Here is a 23,759-nt window from a genome sequence, read left to right as displayed (position 1 = left end):
TTTATTTTTTTGCACTAAGTAATCCCAAAATACAAGAATTTGTATACACACCATCCACTGATACACATACAATAGTAATGCTAATCTACTCGGTCTTCTCCATTTGGCCACAGGTTCTCATCCACATCACATCTTATGTCATCAGGGCAACACACCTAGGAAAGAATCTTCTGGCTGCCAGAATTGAAGGAGTTGAAAAATTGAAGGAGTAACACCTGTGTAGATGTTCATCTACAATGAGAATAAGCTGTGGCTGGTTAAACTGCATTTTTAGATTTAAAATATGTTTCAATAAAATATTGCTGTTGGATTTTGCTCTTTTTAAGTTTTGCATTGTGTTATTGTTTTGGCCATAAGTTTAACAGTTTTGAAAACAGTATGTAAGCACATGCAAAATGTCCTGTACGTACAAAGATTTTTGGCAGTTGTTGTGTCTGAGTGAGAAGATAATTCATGAAATTTGAGAGATGTAGTCATTGAATGCATTTTGTGCCAAAACAATGATAACTGGTCCTCAGTTTAGCCCACATAGACTTCTGTTGTGCTCACTGTGTGAGGAGTTTTGCAAACGTGACCTAAGTATTGGGAAATGTGTCCTAGCGTCTGTAAAAAACTGTAATACATTTGTTCAGTAACATGAGCGTGTGTGTGTGTGTGTGTGCGTGTGTGTGTGTGCGTGTGTGTGTGTGTGTGTGTGTGTGTGTGTGTGCGGTCAGAACTGCTTGTTCAGCTTCTTACTATCGCTGTGGAAAGCTTCAGATACAAATATCAGAACACGTTTCATAAAGAACAATCAGTTCTAAACAAGGAAAAGGTCATCATGCAGTATTCTATCATCAATAAACTTATATCACTAAAAGCTTAGACTGACTACTCAGTACAGTTTTCCATTGACACAGTTCCATTATCTTATCTTATCATGTCAGAGGTCAACTGAAACCATGTCCAACTGAACCTCCAAAGGTTTTTCACATCTTCTTATACCCCACACCTTTATCTCTGCAGGCTGACAATTACACCTCCTACTGACTAACCGAACCTCCATAGTTTTTCCACCTTTCTCTTTGCAACCTGCTCTTTATATCTGCATGTCAGAGCCCAACTGAAACCAAGTCCACCTATATAAAAACACCCCATCAGACACACAGTATTTTCCTCAGCACTTCACAACTGCCGCAAGGTATATCGTTGTAACTGTTTATTTTTTCAGATCCCAGACACAGCGGTGTGAGGTAGTTAGCACACAATTTTGCCATGTAGAAAACATCGTTTGTTTGGAACACATCAGCAGAGAGGTAGAATTCATAGCTGTTCATAAGAGTTTAATTCCTGGATGTGCATTGAGCCGACTTTGCTACCTGTACAGAGCGTTTCTGACAGTCGGGCGCTGCTTATACAATAGAGAAAAGCAACAATACAGAGTGTTTCTCTGCTCCAAGAAATCCGAGGGCCTTTCACAAGGTAAGCATGTCTGTTATACCCAGGGCATAAATGTCTGTATGTCAGCGCTGATTATTCAAACTCTGTTTAAAATGTGACACATATGTTGTCCGAAAACATTTCCTCTAGATTTGCAAAGTTACTGATTTAAAAATATATTTTTGAATTTTTAGTTGCATGTCAAACATATGATAGACTCTTGAGCATGTTCATATAGCTAAATTCACAATGGTATAACCGTGCACCAAAGCCCTCTAATGCAAGCCTCTGAACTGTATGTTGATAAGTACATGAAGCGTACCTCTACCTCTACAGCTGAAAACAGTTTGTATCCGCACTCTGAGGGGCTGCTGAATTGTTTTTAATACGCCACTTTTTGACGAACAGCAGATGATGAAATCCTCTTTATTGGAGAAACTGTCCCTGAGCTATTGTTGCTCATACTTACTGAGGTCCCTAGCTACTTCCTTACTATGTCAGTAAACTCTTTGAAAAGGAAAAAAACGTGGTTGTATTTCGCTTCAAGATGGCGCCGGTGTGCATGGCTGACCGTCTGCGACCTCGACTGCGCCTCGGCGTAGTACTCTTTGTTATTTTATCCTTGGTTTTATGTTCTCTAGGCGATTGTACGCTAATAACTTATGATAGAGACACGCTCCTGAATCTCCGGTTCTCCTGTCCTCAACGACTGGACAGTTATGGGACCATGGGTGGTGCCACTCCCCTGCCGCCCGTCTCTTCCACCAAAACGACCTACTTACTTTCTGCGTAGGAAACGCTTCAGGAAACGGGGTAGAAGGAGTGGTGCCCGCGTTCGCGTCAAGGCTCATATTAGAGCCATGGCTATGGATTACCCCTCTACAAGTCGTGAGCTGTCACGATTTATCTTCTACTCCAGGAGCCGCTTTGCGGCTAAATTGTTAAGTCATCGTTGGATATGCCCTGTTGGCCCTCAAACCTATCCTACCTGCCCAGTGGCTTATCACTCTGCTTGGTCTTGGATTGGTCTAAACACCCTGCGACGGGCTACCGCTAATGACCTAGCTCCTCGGACTCGGATGGCTTTATTTAATGTTAGATCTCTTTCAAATAAGGCCTTTCTCTTAAATGACTTTTTCCTTACCACGGGACTGGATGTTCTATTTCTGACGGAGACATGGACTTCTCCGGGTGAGTTTATCCCCTTTTCTGAGCTTCTCCCTCCTGACTGTGCCTTCTTTAGCTCACCAAGACTCACCGGTAGAGGTGGTGGCTTAGCCTCGGTTTTTAAAAACAAACACGAAGCACGGCTGCTACCCTCCCCAACCTATTCTAGCTTTGAAGCTCAGTTATTGGAGCTGACTGGCCCTCGGACTACTCTGTGTGTTGTGGTTTATCGTCCGCCTAAATACCACAAGATGTTTATTTCTGAATTTGCTGACTTCTTGGGATCCATTCTTTTTAAATATGGTTCTGTTATTATTTCTGGTGATTTTAACATTCATGTCTGTTGTATGGATGACCAATTGGCTAACGATTTTCTAGCACTAACTGCTTCTTTTAATCTTACCCAGTGGGTGAATGAGCCTACCCATGTTAAGGGCCACACCCTTGATTTGGTTTTTTCATACGATGTGGATATATGTATTATGGAAATTAGAAACACTGGACTTTCCAACCATTCTCCGGTTATCTTCGATCTTGACCTTGGCAACACCGGATCACGCTTTGAGGCTCCTCTTTGCCCTACGCGTACTGTGAATGCTGATACTCTGTTGAAATTTTCTAATTCTTTTGTGAACTTTTCATTTACTACGTCAGATTGTCTTACTCCACATACGCTTGAGAATTTCGCCAATACTCTATTAACTACATGTTCCTCTATCCTTGACATTGTAGCACCGATCAAAATGAAACGCCCCAGAACCTACTCACAATGTTGGTTAAATGATTCTGTTCGCGCCTTACGACGTATGTGTCGACGGGATGAGAGGAGGTGGAGAAAGGATAATCTCCAGTCATCATATGACACTTTATGCATTAGCCGCTCGAAGTTTCAATCAGCTGCCAGTACGGCTAAAGCAGCTTTCCTATCTAAAATTATCACCACCAATGGAAACAACCCTCGAATTTTATTCAAAATTTTCAACTCTGTGGTCAACCCCTGCCCCTCTATGCCTCTGCCGTGCTCCCCGGGCCTTTGTGAAAGATTTTCAAGTTATTTTTTGGATAAAGTCGCATCTCTTAAATCTACCCTTCCTTTGGTGACCGACCGTATGCCCACCCCTGATTGTTCTACTACTTTTTGTCAATTTGAACCTGTTTCTCTCTCTACTCTGAAGCATCTAATTGAAAAACTGAACAATACTAATCTTGTACATGATGTTCTTCCATCCCGTATAGTCAAGGACTGTTTTAGTGCAATTGGACCTTGTCTATTGTCCATATTGAACTCCTCCTTGCTGTCCGGCTATGTACCATCAGCTCTTAAACATGCTATAATCCAACCTGTTCTTAAAAAAAGTAACCTCGATCAAAATGATTATGCCAATTATAGGCCGATTTCCAAACTTCCCTTCGTGGCTAAAATTCTTGAGAAGGTAGTTCTGCTTCAACTTCAGACCTACCTGGATGAGAATAACATTAATGATAAATATCAATCGGCCTTTAAACAACACCACAGCACTGAATCAGCACTGCTCCGAGTTTTTAATGACCTTTTACTAATGGCTGACAATGGACGCCCCTCTGTCCTAGTGCTATTGGATCTTTCATCGGCATTTGACATGGTTGACCATAACATACTATTGGTTCACTTGGCTACCTCCTCCTCCTCCGCTGTACCCGTTTGCTGTGGTGTTCCCCAGGGATCTGTGTTAGGCCCTACCCTGTTCTCACTGTATATGCTTCCTTTAAGTGTCATTTTTGAGAAATACCACATTGCCTTTCACTATTATGCCGATGACATCCAGATCTATTTTGAGCTGAATGATGATCTAGCTATGTCCGTGAGTAACTTTCGAGAGTGCATGTGTGAGGTCAAGCAATGGCTTCTGGCAAATTTTCTTATCCTTAACGATAAGAAAACTGAAATTATGATCTTTGGCAGTGACGCTCTTCGTGCCAAACTTCATGATGCTTTTGGTTTTCTCACTAGTTCTTTCCCTGACACTGTTAGAAATTTGGGTGTGCTACTTGACAGCTCATTTAAACTTGATAAACAAGTGTCTGCTGTCGTCAGATCTAGTTTCTACCAACTTCGCCTTATTTCCAAGGCCAAACACTACATCCCGCACAATGACCTGGAAAAGCTCATCCATGCCTTTGTAACGTCAAGACTAGATTACTGTAATTCACTTTATTTTGGTCTCCACTCTACCCTTTTACATAGATTACAGACAGTCCAGAATGCCGCTGCACGCATTCTAACTAAAACTAAGAAGTTTGCTCACATCACTCCCGTCCTTGCTGATCTGCACTGGTTGCCTGTGAAATTTCGTATTCAATTTAAAATTCTGTTGTTTACTTTTAAAATTACTAATAACACAGGACCAAGCTATCTTAAGGAACTCTTAAAATCATATCTTCCTACGAGGGCCTTAAGATCCTCCTCACAGTCATTGTTGGTTCAGCCCAGATCTCGCTTGAAGTCTAGAGGTGATCGAGTGTTCGCTCTAGCTGCACCTGAGCTGTGGAACAATCTCCCGATTGGCATCCGGGCGTCTGATTCCATTCAATCTTTTAAATCATGGCTTAAAACATATCTGTTTGAACTTGCTTTTTCTACCAGTTAAATTCTCGCCTCGCTTCTTGTGAGTTATTCTATTAATGTGTCTGGTTGTTTTGCGTTGTCCTGCGCTGTCAATGTTTTCTATCACTGTGTTTGATGGTACAGCTTTACTCTGCTATAGCTGTGTGCTATAGTTTATTCTTATTAGTGGTCTTTACCTGTGAACATAATCCCACACTTATATGACTCCGATGTTTTAGTGTAAATCATTTTATTGTTTTGTTTTATGTAAAGCACTTTGGCATGCCCCTGGCTTTTAATGTGCTCTATAAATAAAGATTGTTGTTGTTGTTGTTGAAGCTGTTGTAGATTTAAAGAAACATCTTAATTGAAGCAAAGGAAAAAACTGGAATGAATTTTATGTGACTGTTCATATTAAAGCCAACAACAAGTGAAAATCCAAAACCAGCTCCAATCTTTTGTATTAATGATCTCCCCTCTCTCTCTCTGTGTGTCTGTGTGTGTGTGTCTGTGTGTGTGCGTGTGTGTGTGTGTGTGTGTGTGTGTGAGTGTGTGTGAGTGTCTGTGTGTGTGTGAGTGTGTGTGCGTGTGTGTGTGTCTGTGTGTGTGTGTCTGTGTGTGTGTGTCTGTGTGTGTGTGTGTGTGTGTGTGTGAGTGTGTGTGAGTGTCTGTGTGTGTGTGAGTGTGTGTGTGTGTGTGTGTGTGAGTGTGTTTGTCTGTATGTGTGTGTGTCTGTGTGTGTGTGTGAGTGTGTGTGTGTGTGTGTGTCTGTGTGTGTGTGTGTGTGTGTGTGTGTGTGTCTGTGTGTGTGAGTGTGTGTGTGTGTGTGTGTGTCTGTGTGTGTGTGAGTGTGTTTGTCTGTATGTGTGTGTGTCTGTGTGTGTGTGTCTGTGTGTGTGTGTGTGTGTGTGTGTGTGTCTGTGTGTGTGTGTCTGTGTGTGTGAGTGTGTGTGTCTGTGTGTGTGTGAGTGTGTTTGTCTGTATGTGTGTGTGTGTGTGTGTGTGTGTGTGTGTGTGTGTGTGTGTGTGTATGTGTGTGTGTGTGTGTTTGTCTGTATGTGTGTGTGTGTGTGTGTGTGTGTGTGTGTGTGTGTGTGTGTGTATGTGTGTCTGTGTGTGTCTGTGTGTGTGTGTCTGTGTGTGTGTGTGTGTGTGTGTGTGTGTGTGTGTGTGTGTGGAGTCAGAGTGTGACCCATAAACGACTTCCCTAAAGCTGCTGGTCTGGAAGTCCAGCAGTTCATCTAAACAAAAGGCACTTAGACTAAAACAGACATCCTACCACAGAACAATAAGAAGGTAGCACCTCTCCCATGATCCCAGGACGTGGGTGTGAATGCCAGAACACTCTGGAGTCACACAAAGTCTTTAAAGACTACTATCATTACACAATTGGTTCTACACCTCTAAGCATATATGGTTAGATATTCCCCAATAAAAATGACAATGATAAAATATAAATCCAACAATGGTTTTCAGGGTTTTTATCGTTAACTTCGTTTCCCTGGGTCTTTTCCCGTGTTGTAGTCGTGTGTCTTATTTTGAAAGAAATGTTTACGCGTTACCATAGCGACCAGAGAGCATTAAGGCTGCAGACAGGTGCATCCAACAACATTTTATTTTCCCTTATTTGATTTATGGACCTAACTGTATGAACTGGACTTTGGCTTTAATGCTGCTCCTCTTCATCATTGCTGTGTTGCATTTCCATCATTCTGCTGCTGGATTCACTGCAGGCTTTAACAAACACTCCTTTGGGTCCAGGCCCAGCCACGTGTTTGTAAGCTGCTGTGCTCCTCACAAATAAAGCCTGAAGCAGCTCAGACTGTTAGAAGCAGCACTGAGCCCTGTTACAGTTATAGTGTTAGAGCAGCGGCTGCAGCCTACAGCATTTAAACTAGCTGTGTAATACTTCAGCTTTACATCATGGAGTAGTAGTTTATTAAACCCCCCAAAATATGACTATCCAGAGTTGGGACCAGGAAGCAGAGTTGCAGTCTTACACGCCTCTCTGCAGCTTCTCTCCTCCTGCTACCCCCCAAAAACCCATCTCCATAGAGACTGTGTCAGCTTCCAAACAGACAAAAAACAAACTAAAAACCAGCAACAAACAACTTAAACATAAACAATTACAAAGAAAGAACAATACAGTATCCACATCTGAACCAAAGAGTAAAACAGTGAAATGTGGATTATTAAATATTAGGTCTCTCTCCTCCAAGTCTCTGTTAGTACATGTTAGTAAAAACATTTCTGCATTTTACCCATATTTTATTTTTAACTCAAAATCAAAGATTCCAGATTCTCCTACATGTTGGTTTTGAATCAGATAGGACGACAGATTTCAGGTGGCCCTGTGTCTTTCTCTATTACATTTGCCACTGTGTAACTCAAAGTTATTTAAGGACTAGTTTATTTCAATGGATGAGTTTACTGACTGACGCGCAGAAGAAATAGTTCTTTATGGAGCCGAGATGGTGTGAATGATGAGACCAAAGACTGCAATATCTTGTACCAAAAATATATTGAATAAATGGAGGAAAGGGGAAATGGAACAAAATAATTAACACAACACACAACATAAATGCCCACAATTAAATAATAAATCAATGCTGTGATCTTTCTGTGCAAAAGTCCTTTTTGGTCCTCTTCTTTTTAAAGTTCACTTTTAAGGTATTCCTCCTTAGAGTCCAGCTTCATACAAATGGGGAAATATGTCCGTAATCCAAAGACGGCTAAGTGGGGGAAAGAGGGGAAACAAAGAATGGTCCTACCGGCTCGCCACTTCAATATGAAGAAGATTAATTCAAAGGGAGGGAACAAAACCTGACCTGTAGGTCAGAAAAACGTCCATTAGCACATCAAGTTCGATTCAGTTTACCGGTAAACAAATATATTTTTCTGCAAGCCTGTGTAACAATGCAAATCATCATCAACCAATGTACAACAGTTAAATTATTAATTATCTTGGCTACGTAGCTTAATCTATACATTCCAGTAGCGTTCGCTACAAACAATACAAAAACAACAATAAAGGAAAACAGCTGTCTAACAGACAGCATAGCCGAATTCAAGGCAACACATAACAATAATCATTCAATCGCACTTTGTTTCAAAGTAAGCCCATTAAAATGCTTAAGTAAATAAAAGTGTTCAAAAACAGCGGTTTTTGAGCCGGAGTTCTGCTCGCGGTGGGAACGCCGCCGCACAAAGTCATTTTTTAATCGCGAAAACGATCGGCTGGTTACTGACAACCAAAAGGTTGTTTTTGGTAGATATTAAAGATCATGGGTGGGCGGGGCAAATGGAGCAGTTTTCTACAGTCGAGTAAAATTCCAGGAAAGAGCTGGGTGTGGCTTTCCTTTAAATCACATGATCAACAGCTTTAAGATGGAGGCAACTCGCTCAGTGTTTCCTGTTTCATTCTTAGACTGTGGCGATGGTAAGTAGCAGCTTTTCACTTGTTACCTGGCATCTTTTCAGCCACCAATGATAGTCATTGTATGTTATCAACATTTCACTAACTATGTTTTCTCTCATGTTTAAAATAGGCCGACCAAGAGCAAAATAGGTATGTCTGCAGACTCTGCTGTAGCCAAAGTTATCAGATCTCCTGTGTTTTTAAATCCCTAACTGCTCGATCATTATCATTTTAGAAGACAACAATTTCTCAAAGGAGGTTCAAAACTAATGCCTACAAGATTACCAAGAGGAGGGTTCGGGGCTCTTACATGACTCCGGGAAGTCAACACTTGGTGGATGAGGTGTGTTACCTTTGACACTTTTAAGACAGTCCTGTTTATCACTACTAACAATAAGCAAATATGTTTTCACTCAACAGATCCTTCACAGCATGTTGTTTCTGGGCAAAATCAACAACATCCCCTTTTCTCCAGAAGAAATCTTCCCTAATCCTTTTGTTTTGGGTTCTTTAATGAGAAGATATCCCAGGCCTTTAAAGTTGTATTCGACTCAGCTTCCCAGGCGAAGTCCCTTCTCCTGTGTGCTCGACATGGTAAGATAACTCTTCTCACATTGTCAGTCAATCTGACAAACTTCCAGGTTTTAGGAAAGTATAATGCAAAGTGCTTTTTTACTGAGAAATCCAAAGAAAATCCATACTGTACCTTATACTTCAACATATGCTTCTAGCTATACTTCTCCACCAAACACAGAGACTGCAGGAGAGCTGGAGACTTGCTTCAGAATTTGTTAGTTCTAAATAATGTCTAACAGACTCATTATTGGAGATGCTTACAGTCTTCAAGGCGTATATGATGCTGTCACTGTGTAGCTGCTGGATCTGTTAAGCTCAAAGACTCTAAATTCAGCGTGTTTTGACAGCCCGGCATAGCAAAATAGAAAAAAAAAGGTCAATTAGCAAATTTAATTATAAATTAGTGAGAACAAAGATGGATTTTTGCTTATTGATTTAAAATTAAATAGATTTTTGTGACTTGTTTCACCCCCTATCTTAAAATGTCTAAATCAAAAGCATCCAATGGCCCTGCATAGTTAAATAAGTCAAGCAGCGAAACAAACATGTTGATCAACTTTCTATTAAAAACAACTATATAATCAGGTGCAACACTTTGACCAGATCTGTAACTGTTTTCAGATCGTCCTGCAAAATAACTCAGAGAATGAAGAGCAAATAAAGCAGAGTCTGCAAGATCTCCTCACAGACTTGGACTTAGAAGAGAATAATAAAAAAACAGCTTTCGTCTCGTCCACCATCTGCATTTCTCAAAAATCCCAAACCAACAAATCAGAAAGGTACTGCGGAGTCTCCATGTCCACCAAAGGTCCTAACCCTGGGAAAATTATGATTGCTGCCTCCTGTCTTAGCAAATGGCATAAATATGTATCTGGTGCGGTGATGACCTATTATCCAAACACAGTCCAGAAAGATTACTTTGATGGAACAATTGAAGTACCTGGAAATATCAGGTGTGAGGCTTTTTGTCTCCGTGATGGTGCCAGAATGAAGCCTTGCAGATCATGTAAGAATTTGTTTGGCTTGAACACAGAAGACCTCAGAGAGTGGCCATATGGTAACTGTGCTGAAGCTGAGAGCCTGAGCAATTTGCTTGAAAATGAGAGAGAAGTTGAAACACATGTGGATGAATACTCAGCTGAAAAGGACAACAGGCAGAGAGCTGAGGATGAGGTTGGTAGGGTTCTTAGAACTGTGTTGCAAAGGATTCGGTTTAACTGGACAGGTGAATTTTACAACCCAGAACAAGAGTGAGATTTCATGAAATCATTTGCATTCATCATTCTGATAAATCAAAGATTCTCTGCTCTGACAGCATCTGTGTGGATTTTCTGTAATCACAGAGACGTGTATAAGCATGTTTACTTTCCATCTCCATGTAATTGTCACATTTAATAATTAAAACTGGCTTCTATGGGTTTTTGTTTGTTTGCTTACATATCTAGTGTTTAATGCAATATGAAGCATTATCAGACAGCATTTATTGGGAAGAATCCCATGTTTATACTGGTCTGTACCCAGGGTACACAGAAAATAAAAACACGTTTTCTTATTATGATCCCAACTATAATTTACTTAAGCAAAAGCACTACATGTGTAGTTATAATATTTATAGCAGTTACTGTTGAGCTTTAAATTTATCATCTTAAATGTTTATATGCTGATTATATTGCTTTATATAAGAAAGGCCTAACTCTGAGTACACTCTGTGCCAAAAAGTGCTGACAGGAAACTGCATGCTTTTGCAGAAACGTGCTTTTGCAGCTAGAAAGTGAAGCTGATATATATCAGTTTTAATTAGTTTTTACCAACTGCTTGCTAGGGCAATCCCACGAGTTTGGTGTTTTTGTATTGAACATGATTCCAAGTGCTTTCTATAACACATAGCAGAGGTGCCACAACAAAGACTGAGAAGAGGACAGGAAGAGACAGTGAAAGAGATGCACTCCTTCGCCATTCATGTTAAAGCGTTGCATAGCTTTAATTTTAGAGAGTGTTGCATAACTTCAGTCATTTTTCTACCACAGGTGAAGCCAAGAATTGTGAAGCTCTCTTTTGGCCAAATACCAGAATCTGTAAGAAGAAGAAAAAACAAACAATCAAATAGGTCATTATTAAGAGAACAACAATCTCTTGATGATTATCCACAGTGTCTTTGATAACTCAGATACAAACTGTCAAGGATATACACATCCCAGCAAACAATAGCTGTGTTTGACTAAAGCGATTAATAACAAGGACAGAGCTACAATCACTACAGTCAAACATAAAGGGCTTAATCCTGAATCCAAGTCTGAGCTGTGATGCCGTTGGTGCTGAAAGCTGCTCAGATCCTGAAGCTGCACGTTTTGTCTCTCTCTAACCAAACCAGCAGCAAAAGAAGACACATTTCGCTTGACATAAACATTGTCATGAATTCCCTCTTACTTTTGCTGGTTTGCTTCCACCACCATTAAAACACACACAGAAAAACAACACAGCACAGCTCTCTGCCTCTCTCAGTGTACTTTAAGAACACCGTTTCCCATCTCAAATCTCTGTTTTTGGCATTATTCGCTTGCTTGTTATGAAGCAGTCTACCGTTGCTTACAGCCATTTTTTTTAATGACTTCCGACAAGACAGCCTCATTTCTGCTGTTCAATACCAAATTTGATTTATTTTTTTCAAATTAAGTGAAACTGCAAAATGCTCTGCTGTGTCTCTATTAAAACCTCTTATTAAAACCTCTGAATCACTTCAGCAGCATCAGCCAATGTACATTTGTTGAGTCGTGGTTCTCGTCTGCTTTTGTTCTACTGCAGAATAATATTTTTAAGGTTATCTACTGTAAAAAGCTAGGCCAGGAAAATCTGCTTCATGGTTTTGTGTTTTATCCTCAGTTACTTTGACACAAAAGCATCTGCTGTGATGCTCACACCTCTGATGAAGTTTCACAAGTGTCAGTACTGATAAATGATCAGAATTATAATGTTTCTGACTCTCTGAGTAAGAATTAAATGGAATCTAATTGGGACCTTGTGAATTGGAATTGAACAGGTTCTAGAAATCAGTGATGATACTCAGCTCCAATACCCACCTATGATATTAGGCTGACGAACGCTGACTGGGTTTCATTTACCAGCTTTTTATGTTCTTCCTGCAGTTTCCTCCCCACATCACTCATCTTAACTTTTTTCCAGTCCTCCTCAGTCTAAACAGAACACACAACAATACAAAGAAAAGCTCAGGTGATTGATCTCTAACACTAGGCATCCCCAGTCTTATTCTTAGCAGTCTAACTTCTCACCATATCTTTGAAGGCCTCTCCATTGTAGTAGCGCTTGGATGCTGGATACTCTATCGTTTTGTCACATAGTTCCAGGAAACTGGAAGCCACCAGATGCAGCTCCTCTCCGTCATAGCCGTACAGCTTTTTGTCCTCACACGTCATCAGCACAAGCTCGTCACATGGACATGAGGTGCCCTTTACCACACCAATAACCTGCATTTTTACAATCTCGGGAAGGTAGAATTTTCCCCAGGCGTTAACTTCATCATCATCCCCGTTGTATTTGGTGTTCTCAAGCTCTTCTATCCACAGGTCAGCACCACTTGGCTTCTTCAGGTGAACGCACATGCTTTTGTTTTTGGAAACAAAATCTTTCACCCATTTCAGGTACTTTTCACCTGGAAAGAAGCAGACAAGGAAATATGGATGAATGTAGAAGTGTTGGAAAAGACAAATAGCAAGGTTATCCTACAGCAGTTTGTGAAAATGTTGTATCTTGAAATAAGCAGGCAAAATGAGGATCTCACTTATCTCATATGTTCTGACTACCGACTTTCTTCAGTTAAAGGACAAAAAAAGGGCACACTGGAGGCTGACAGAGTGTGCAATGGTGGGAATCATTTTGCAGAACTCACTAAAGTTTGTTTCTCCTGGAACAAGCTTTCTACACTTCGGCAAATGAAAATACTGTGTTAAACTAAAAAAGAGCACCAGACCAAGGTCTACAGTACTAACAGAAAAGCATGCCGTTACCTGTTGCCTGTCGACACAGCTGCTGATCTTCCTCACCAAAAAAATGAGGATCCCTGAAAGGAATAGAAAGGTTATGTTAACATGAATGACTGTCACGGTGATCATGGGAAGCTCCGAAATATCACAATAGCTACGAAATCACAAAATGCAGTGTGATGTCTGTAAGCACCAAACATGACATCTCTGCAAATTCATCTTGAAACATGTAGGTACCTCACACGTACAGCTGCAGCCATCTCAGCCATTTATCACTGTGGCTGCCAAGTGGCTGCCACTTCACAAGCGCATGGCACAACATAGAAGAGCCACCTCCACAGGACAAGACTCAGCAGTCCATCTGCATCTTAAGGATAAAGGACACTCTTTCGAGGATGCTAATGTTCACATTTTGGACAGAGAGGACAGATGGTTTGAAAGAGGAGTGAAAGAAGCATCTATGTCCACTGTGAGCGACCATCTTTGAACAGAGGCGGGGTTTACGACACCAACTCTCTGCCATCTATAATCCAGTTTTGAGATCCTTCCCAGACGCCTTAACGCCCACTCACATCCTGGGCCATCTGACCTCAGGAATTCGCATGATAAGGTGGGGCCAGGTTTCACAATGAACTCACCCGAAACTCTGGCTGATTGGGACCCACACCCAGTTTCACACCTTGGCTCAGGCGATTAGAGGATCATCAGGGGTCCTTTTGTCCCTCTGTGGGGGGAAACTCCCACTAGGTTTATATCTGGGACTCTCCACCATTTGACCTTAGAACTGAAGAAGCTTCTCGGATGAGAGGTGAAACGTCTTCAAGCAACTTAAAGAAGTCCAGACGCTTTTCTTTGCAAGCTCCTTTGACTACGATGACCTGGATGACTGAGAACCTTCACAGACATAAGGTGAATGTGACAAACAAAGCGCCTTCTTGTTCTCTGTGATAATGTAAAGTTATTAATGAAAAAACAAACGAGTAAAAAACGGACTGGAAACATGTCTTCAATCAAAACTCGACAAAAACAAAGAAACAGCCTCACTTCTCTGCGACGCTCCCTAAAAATGACGTTACGTGTTACGTACCAGAGATTTCTATACAGCCCTTTATCAAGCCGAGAGAAAGTGACGCAAAACCCCCCAACTAATAACGACTAGCAGAGAGGCTCAGCTGAGTGTAGTTACCTGGTTTGCAGACGCATACAGACGTTTCCTGTCCTCTCGGACGCAGCTGTGATAGAACATGTGGTGCATTACCGCCACCAACTGGCTTGGAGTGAGGACCGGAAATCGCTCATGCCAAATCAAAAAAAAAAAACATAAAGAAAGATTAAGTGAAGAGATAAATGAATACATTAAATCAAGAAGAAAAAAACCCACCACCGGACATATACATCCTCATATCCTTCTGTACAAATGAGTTTGTTTTAGAAACTGAAAAAAGCCACAAAACCTTCACATCTAGAAATCCTTTGCAGTAAAACTTGTTTTTTGGCAGGTTCCACAGGTTTTGAATCAGTTTTCTTCTTTATTCCTGATAATTTTGACAATGAAAAAGAACATGTTCTATAGGGCTTTGGAGTTGACGTCACGCCGCAATGCATTGTGGGAGCGCGGCACCATTTTCGAGGTCTACGAATCAAAACAAACACACTGTGTTGGAATGACGATTACAAGATGCTTAAAAGCAGCTCAAAAGAGAACGGACTGTATAGAGACCGATTGCGTCCAGAGGCGAAGCGGCGGTACTTGCAGAAAATAGCGTGCAGTGGAAATGTGGACCCGTATGAAATACGGCCGTGGAGTAGAAACCCTGAAGACGTAGCCTGATATATTTTCGTACCTTATCTGTGGAGTCAGCGCGTACAAGTCGTCATTCAAACAAAGGTAAGTCAGCTCGAGTACTGCGTGTGAAATGCGTTTGATTTCCCTGCAAACATTCACATTAGTGCAGCATAAATTCATTCATGAGGGGAAATTACAGTGAGAACATGTGGAGGCTGTTAGAGGGAGAAGATAGTGAGTTCAGTGCAGGGCTGTGCAGAGAGGTTTAAAGGGGCGGGTGCTCAAAGTTAAAAAGGGGCACATTGAACCAGGCTGAATAACAACAACACACATTCATCAAGAATCTAATATGGGAAGGGCAGGGCTGTGTTGGTCTGAGACTGTAGACATTAAAAAGTCCACAGGAGAGATGGTAGCTGATTAAACAAGTGTCATGAGATAATAACAAAATGCAAAGATTGGTGACAGCGCTTGGAACCATAAGGCAACAAAAAACTATGTATGTAAAAAAAAAAAAAAAAAAAAAAAAATATATATATATATATATATATAAAACACCCAGCACGCCCCTGCGGGCGGTTTATCCTTCAAGCTCGGGTCCTCTACCAGAGGCCTGGGAGCTTGAGGGTCCTGCGCAGTATCTTAGCTGTTCCCAGGACTGCGCTCTTCTGGACAGAGATCTCCGATGTTGTTCCCGGGATCTGCTGGAGCCACTCGCCTAGCTTGGGAGTCACCGCACCTAGTGCTCCGATTACCACGGGGACCACCGTTACCTTCACCCTCCACATCCTCTCGAGCTCTTCTCTGAGCCCTTGGTATTTCTCCAGCTTCTCGTGTTCCTTCTTCCTGATATTGCTGTCATTCGGAACCGCTACATCGATCACTACGGCCGTCTTCTTCTGTTTGTCTACCACCACTATGTCCGGTTGGTTAGCCACCACCATTTTGTCCGTCTGTATCTGGAAGTCCCACAGGATCTTAGCTCGGTCATTCTCCACCACCCTTGGGGGCATCTCCCATTTTGACCTCGGGACTTCCAGGTTATACTCGGCACAGATGTTCCTGTACACTATGCCGGCCACTTGGTTATGGCGTTCCATGTATGCCTTGCCTGCTAGCATCTTGCACCCTGCTGTTATGTGCTGGATAGTCTCTGGGGCATCTTTACATAGCCTGCACCTGGGGTCTTGCCTGGTGTGATAGACCCCAGCCTCTATGGATCTTGTACTCAGAGCTTGTTCTTGTGCTGCCATGATTAGTGCCTCTGTGCTGTCTTTCAGTCCAGCTTTGTCCAGCCACTGGTAGGATTTCTGGATATCAGCCACCTCCTCTATCTGCCGGTGGTACATACCGTGCAGGGGCCTGTCCTTCCATGATGGTTCCTCGTCTCCCTCCTCTTTCTTGGGTTTCTGCTGCCTGAGGTATTCACTGAGCACTCGGTCAGTTGGGGCCATCTTCCCAATGTATTCTTGGATGTTCCTTGTCTCATCCTGGACTGTGGTGCTGACACTCACCAGTCCCCGGCCCCCTTCCTTCCGCTTAGCGTACAGCCTCAGGGTGCTGGACTTGGGGTGAAACCCTCCATGCATGGTCAGGAGCTTTCTTGTCTTTATGTCAGTGGCTTCTATCTCCTCCTTTGGCCAGCTTATAACCCCAGCAGGGTACCTGATCACGGGCAGGGCGTATGTGTTGATGGCCCGGATCTTGTTCTTACCATTCAGCTGACTCCTCAGGACTTGCCTGACCCTCTGCAGGTACTTGGTGGTTGCAGCCTTTCTAGCGGCCTCTTCATGGTTCCCATTTGCCTGCGGGATCCCCAGGTACTTGTAACTGTCCTCTATGTCTGCAATGTTGCCTTCTGGTAGTTCAATCCCCTCAGTTCTGACTACCTTCCCTCTCTTTGTTACCATCCGACTACACTTCTCCAGTCCGAACGACATTCCAATGTCATTGCTGTATAGCCTGGTAGTGTGGATCAGTGAATCGATGTCTCGTTCACTCTTGGCATACAGCTTGATGTCATCCATGTACAGGAGGTGGCTGACAACTGCTCCGTTCCGTAGTCGGTATCCGTAGCCAGTCTTGTTAATGATCTCACTGAGGGGGTTCAGGCCTATGCAGAACAGCAGTGGGGACAGAGCATCTCCTTGGTAGATCCCGCACTTGATGGTAACTTGTGCTATGGGCTTGGAGTTGGCCTCTAGTGTTGTACGCCACATCCCCATTGAGTTCCTGATGAAGGCTCTTAGGGTCCCATTGATCTTGTACAATTCTAGGCATTCCAGTATCCAGCTGTGGGGCATTGAGTCATAGGCCTTCTTGTAATCAATCCAGGCAGTGCACAGGTTGGTCAGTCTGGTCTTGCAGTCTCGGCTGATTGTTCTGTCTACCAGTAGCTGGTGTTTTGCACCTCTGGTATTCTTGCCAATTCCTTTCTGTGTCCTGCTCATGTATTGACCCATGTGCCTGTTCATCTTAGCCGATATGATGCCTGACAGGAGCTTCCATGTAGTACTGAGGCAGGTTATTGGTCGGTAGTTGGAGGGGACCGGTCCCTTCTTGGGGTCCTTGGGGATCAGGACCGTCCGGCCTTCAGTTAGCCATTCCGGGTGTCTTTCGTTAACTAGCAGCTGGTTCATTTGTGCTGCCAGACGCTCGTGGAGTGCAGTCAGCTTCTTCAGCCAGTAGGCGTGAACCATGTCGGGCCCTGGTGCTGTCCAACTCTTCATACTGGAGACCCTTTCTTGGATATCTGCCACTGTGATGGTTACTGGACCCTGTTCAGGGAGGTCGCTGTGGTCTGCCCTCAGATCCTCTAGCCACTGAGCATTGCCGTTATGGGTTGCATCCTTCTCCCATATGCTCTTCCAGTATTGCTCCGTCTCCAGCCTTGGTGGTGCTGTTCTCTTATTGTTCCCTTGCCACTGAGAGTACACCTTTGCTGGTTCTGTGGAGAACAGCTGGTTTATTCTCCTGCCTTCTATCTCTCTGGTGTACCTCCTCAAGCGGCTGGCCAAGGCTGTGAGTCTTTGCTTGGCAGTTTCCAAGGCCTCAGGTATGGACAGCTTGCTGTATTTCTTAGGCACCTTATTCGTCGCACCTTTCTGCAACTCCGTTAGTTGGCTAACCTCTCTCCGTGCTACTTTGATCTTGCCCTCTAGCCTCCTTCTCCATGGAGGGTACTGCCCCTTGTGGCTGTTCAACTTGTAGCCAAGCATCTCACTGATCACTGCTGCCGTATTGTAGATCAGCTTGTTAGTGTCGGTAATCGTGGTTGTAGGTATTGCCCGTAGTGCTGCATTAACATCATCTAGCAGACCTTCTGAGGGTACTTCACGTAATCTTGGTAACCAGCTACGGGGGATCCAGGTTTCAAGCTTGGCCATGATCCTATTTTTCAGGTCAGTTCCTCTCGCACTCAACGATCCTTCTCCTATCGCACTTGGGGCTATGTACCCAATCTCGGGTGGGGGTGATGATATCTCCCCCCTGACCTGGCGTCCTGACTCCTCCTTGCCGTAGCATTTGTGTTGTACCTCGTCAATCTCTAGCTGTGAGAGCAGTCCCTTCTTTCGAATGTTGGAACACTGAGCTACTAGTTGTTTCGCCGTCATTGTGGATGTTGGGTATCGAAGAATCCATAGGTCCCTCGTCCTATTCATGTAGCCCCTTCCGCCGGGGTTACTTGCGTAGTAGCATTCCAACAACGCCCTGTTTTCGTCTCTTGCCCACCGATGCCTTCTTGTTCCAGTAGCCCACTTTTCGTCAGGGTGCCCTGGTTCCTCAACACCTGACGCGGACCTTGTTGATCCGGGCGACGTCCGAGCCGGCATGCCTTCATATTTATCTGTCTCGCTCATGTCTGCGGTAGGCTTGCTTAGCATAGGGGGTCTAGCCTTAGGACCCTTACTGGATACAGACGCCCCAGGCAGGAATCGAACTTGCGACCCTCTGCTCCAAAGGCGTGTAGTTTAACCACTACGATATATATATATATATATATATATATATATATATATATATACACACACACACACACACACACACACACAGTGGGGCAAAAAAGTATTTAGTCAGCCACCGATTGTGCAAGTTCCCCCACTTAAAATGATGACAGAGGTCAGTAATTTGCACCAGAGGTACACTTCAACTGTGAGAGACAGAATGTGAAAAAAAAATCCATGAATCCACATGGTAGGATTTGTAAAGAATTTATTGGTAAATCAGGGTGGAAAATAAGTATTTGGTCACCTCAAACAAGGAAAATCTCTGGCTCTCACAGACCTGTAACGTCTTCTGTAAGAAGCTTTTCTGTCCCCCACTCGTTACCTGTATGAATGGCACCTGTTTGAACTCATCATCTGTATAAAAGACACCTGTCCACAGCCTCAAACAGTCAGACTCCAAACTCCGCCATGGCCAAGACCAAAGAGCTTTCGAAGGACACCAGGAAAAGTATTGTAGACCTGCACCAGACTGGGAAGAGTGAATCTACAATAGGCAAGCAGCTTGGTGTGAAAAAATCAACTGTGGGAGCAATCATCAGAAAATGGAAGACATACAAGACCACTGATAATCTCCCTCCATCTGGGGCTCCACGCAAGATCTCATCCCGTGTGGGGCTGCTGGTGGAGCTCACTAGGATGAGCAGGTGACCACGAGGTGGAGAGCAGCTGGCCTGGCTTTGACCCGGGCCACGCCCCCTTTCTCTCTGCTTTGCTGTCACTTATCTTCACTGCTCTGTCCAATAAAGCTGAAAAAGGCCCCGAATCAAAGAAATCTGCTGCAGCCTCTGAAATGTCTTCTGTTTCCTTCCCGACGGCTTTTTCACCGTCAGCCCATCAGACAGTCCAGCAGCATTTATGATGATGTCATGATGTTGAAGAGGCTGCTACGGTGGCCTCCCGTGACCCCCAGCCTCATCACAGCTGAGATGCAGACATTTGAAAACATTCAGCAGACAACTGAATAACAGTCCAACACAACAGTCTGTGTGCAGACACACACTGACCTTTCATATAGTCAAACACAGCTGGTTGAGTCATTTCTCTGTGAGTCTAAAGTGAATCTAGTATTTGAAAGTCCACTTCCTGTATTTGTTGTTGAAGACTTCTTCAGCTTCTTCTCAAGGACATCAGCTGCTTGTTTGGCAGCAGAGGCAGTTAAGAAGCTTCCTGAAAAACACTGAACAGTGAGTTCACTGTGGCATATGACAGATTCAGCTTTCTGTGTGCAAATGTGTCTGTGTCGACCTTTCAAATGCTGTTGAATCCAAAACATCAGCGGCTCCTCGGCTGCTCACTTCATGCACTTCTGTCTGTGTGACAGTCCAATGACATCACAGCTGTTTCCAGCCCCAGTGTCTCAGGACTGGACACCTTTAAACATGTCGAGGATCAAACAGCGTCCAGCTAAACACACATGAAACTATCAGAGCTGACAATCATTCCAATAACATCTAATGGTTCATGTATGTAGACACAGGACTACAAGGAAATGGCTCTCAGCATCTGGCTGTGGGAACACATGAGTCCCTGTTTGTGTTCAGATTGTGTGCATGTTTTAGACGTGTGTCACATGTAGAAACACAACAATCCCACAATGACACACAGATGTGTTTGACACAGCTGTGCAGCTGTAAGTTGTTTCTAATGATTCATTGAAGCTCTTCTAACATTCTGGAGACGATCAGTACATGAATCTGTTCAACACGACAACAGTTTGACTTCAGTGTGAACGTTTGCATTAAATAACCTTCTTCATCCAGCTGACAGCATCTTCATCCTATGATGTGAACAGTTCCTCCTGTTGATGACAAACCTCTGACAGGATCTGCTTGAGGAGCTTTTTCATGTGCAGCTCTCTGAGCTCAGGGCTGAGCTGCTGTTTCATCTTTAAGAGCTGCTGCCTCCTCGCCGGACTTGTTCTCCTCTTCTTCTCCTAATGACACCATTTCTGCTTCATATTAAATTCAATAAAGATGCTGACATGTATCTGTAGCAACAACATCATTGAATCTAGAACAACTGGAGCCAAACCAGTGGCTCTGCTGGGATCACTGGTGAGCCAACACTTCCTTGTTGATGCAGATTTCAGGGCTTCCTTTTGCTCCTCCGTTATAACTGTTCTCTCTTCTCAACACATGATGACACAAAGGAATCAGCAGTGACAAAGGTGATGCTGAAGAGAAGCACACACTTCACACATATAACAGACCAGTGCAGTTACACACACCTCTGCTCGACATCAGGCCTCAAACAAAGACACAAAACACTAACTTGACTCTAAACAGAAGAAACGAGCAGCTGTTTCTGTTCTGTGCTTATTTATATTTGACACACATGCTTCTCTTTGTGCAAACACACATCGCACTATAAGGGTAACCTCGCACACAATGATTGGACAGCACAGTGATGATGCTGGGAGATCCTATACGCAGCAACACAGAAACACTGAGAACTTTAAACAATGATGGAAAGTGTTATAAATGACTTGTTGGCCTCTGATCTGTCACAAACAGCTGAAACGTGTCTCTCATGAGTCACATGAAGGTTTTTGACAGAAAGGACAAAAAGTAGCTGCAGTCAGTTTGTGTCATTTTTATATTTATTCATCTGGGAGAAAAATCTGAGGGACATTAAAATGTGTTTTCAACAGAGACAAGAACATGAATATAACAGAACAGGTAAATGAACATGTTTCAAGTAAACAGCTGGACTGATCAGGTCCAAACACAGAGTGATAAACTTGTCAAACAGCTGTCATATCTTTATATAGAAGCTCTTTATAAATGCTGCTCACTGCAGTCTGTTTACTAATAATGTCAAAGTGTTAGAAACACAGAAACATCAGAATGGTCTTTGTTCACAGAAACCTGTCTGGGATCCTTTGTTGTTCTTTTGATGCAGAGTTACATTATAAATATAAAGAGTTATTTCAGAGTCTCATCAGTTTTCCTGCATGTCTTTATTTAACACATCAGCAGGGCTGAAGCTCTCATGTTAAACACACACTGATCTATGGACACGTTCATGTGTTTCTAACAGAACCAGGCTGTTATCAGCCTGCACTAACATTATGTCACACACACTGAATGTAACAGTGACAGTTTACATCATCACACAATCAGCTGTGATTGTTTCACTGTCATCAAACGAGTCAACAGGAAGTAGAATCAATAGAAACCAATCATTTCCTGACAGCATGTCTGATGGAAATAAGTGCAGATTATGTATGAAGTCTAACTGCACACAGTAACTGTGTTACAATAAGGACTTAACAGCGCCCTCTGCTGGAGTGTTTCAGTACTGCGTTAACTACAATACACCACCTCCTCCTCACACCACCTGCTACAGCTCTACTCTTCTATGACTACAGTCATCCACAGCACTGATGTGAGGTCACATGGTTCATATGTAAGGAGCACAGCTGACCTCAGGTCAGTTTAATGACTGTGAGCAGCAGCTGTGTTATTGTCACTGTGACAGGGAGACACTCTCAGACACAGCGCTCATGTCAGCTTGTTCTCATGCAGGAGGATCAGGAGCTCCATGTTTGTCTTTCTGTTTGAATCATGATGTGTTTGTGCCATCAGAGTCTGTCATGAGTACTCAGGGTTTCACAGCAGCTCTTCTGGATGCTGACGAGGACTCCAACCTCATGTTTCACCTCTCTGAGCTTCTGATGTCTGTGAACACTCGTGTTTCTTCTCTGGGCTCATCTGGACAAAAACACCTTTCTGTGTTTGGCTGCAGCCTCATTCTGACTGACAGGAAGTGTGTTATCCATGAGCTGCACTTCTGTGAGGAAGTTTCCTGCTGTGTTTCCTGTCTGTGGACAAACACGAGTGTTCCAGCTGAGGACTTGGTTCCTTCCACCTGTCCATACAGGACATCACGCTGTCTGCAGCTCTGTAAATGCAGCTCCAGGTCCTTCCACGTGCTGCTCTGTATTTGTGCAGTTTGTAGTGTGTCCTGGGAAACGTAGCACACATGGTGTTCTTCTGCTGTTTCCTCCTTTCACTGAGTGTGAAACACTGACGCTGTGCTGTTGTTCACAGAGGGGAGCTGATTCTAGCTGCAGCTGGACTCTGTCATCTAACTGAATGTGTTGGTGCTGATCACGGGGCTCTGAGGGGGGAGCAGCAGGAGGACTCTGGATGCTGACGTCAGTGTATCTGTGGAAGCTCCCACAGCGTGTCTGTCATTCAATATTGTGCTGTATATTGTATCTATGCAAAGATGAACAGACTGTGTGTTCACTGGTCTCTGTGCTGCAGCTCTGATGTCATCATCACTCCCTCCTCCACCCTCAGCAGTCCCAGCATGCTGCTGTGGTGCACCCCACCCTCACTCTACACCTGAGCCACAGACCACACCCTCCACCTCAATATACACCACAGTTTTCTCTGCTGTGGAAATGAGATCAGGAGGAAATCATCATTATTATTATTTAATAAACGCTCACATTAATGTGGGCTTATTTGTTTCATATTAGAAACATTAGTTGAGTGTTTTTAGTATAAAATGGTCAAAGTCCCTCTTTTTGCTCCTCCCCTCACCTGTGGATGGACGCTGCTGTTACCGTGGTGACAGCTTGGATGTGTTTCAGTCCTGCCTGGTTATCACTGCAGGAATCTTTCACATTTATTACAGGTAATAACTCTGATTTTTCTGTGTATTATGAACCAAATGTATCCTGATACACACAGAGATGGATGAGCAGAGGTTTTTTTTGCAGTTTATGTAGTTACTATGGACTTAATGCATACATATTATTAAAATTAGGGCTATAACAGTTGTATTGATGTAT

The 23,759-nt window shown here is 43.2% G+C and overlaps 2 protein-coding genes across 2 annotated transcripts in view; one reads left to right on the top strand and one right to left on the bottom strand.

Annotated features, from left to right (window-relative positions):
- Positions 1-2,596: 2,596 nt before the first annotated feature.
- Positions 2,597-10,582, top strand: LOC147329742 (uncharacterized). Its single transcript, XM_086290874.1, has 5 exons — positions 2,597-2,610; positions 4,337-4,427; positions 8,824-8,931; positions 9,009-9,182; positions 9,786-10,582. Exons 1-5 carry the CDS (start codon positions 2,597-2,599, stop codon positions 10,416-10,418), a joined length of 1,020 nt encoding a protein of 339 aa, XP_086147000.1. The 3' UTR covers positions 10,419-10,582.
- Positions 10,583-21,717: 11,135 nt separating this feature from the next.
- LOC147329741 (protein NLRC3-like) overlaps positions 21,718-23,759 on the bottom strand; it is a 25,435-nt gene continuing 23,393 nt past the window's right edge. Inside the window, exon 9 of the mRNA XM_086291050.1 lies at positions 21,718-23,759. This exon is cut by the window's right edge and continues 1,601 nt beyond it. The gene's annotated coding sequence lies outside the window, so the exon portion shown is untranslated.

This window comes from Aulonocara sp. 'chitande type north' Nkhata Bay, linkage group LG5 (assembly GCF_057382095.1).
Source record: "Aulonocara sp. 'chitande type north' Nkhata Bay isolate Kocher_YH1m ecotype deep benthic linkage group LG5, A_spYH_male_GT1.1, whole genome shotgun sequence".
Classification (NCBI taxonomy): Eukaryota; Metazoa; Chordata; class Actinopteri; order Cichliformes; family Cichlidae; genus Aulonocara; species Aulonocara sp. 'chitande type north' Nkhata Bay.
The sequence above is the reverse complement of the archived record's forward strand: the minus strand, read 5'-3'. Positions and strand labels throughout refer to the sequence as shown.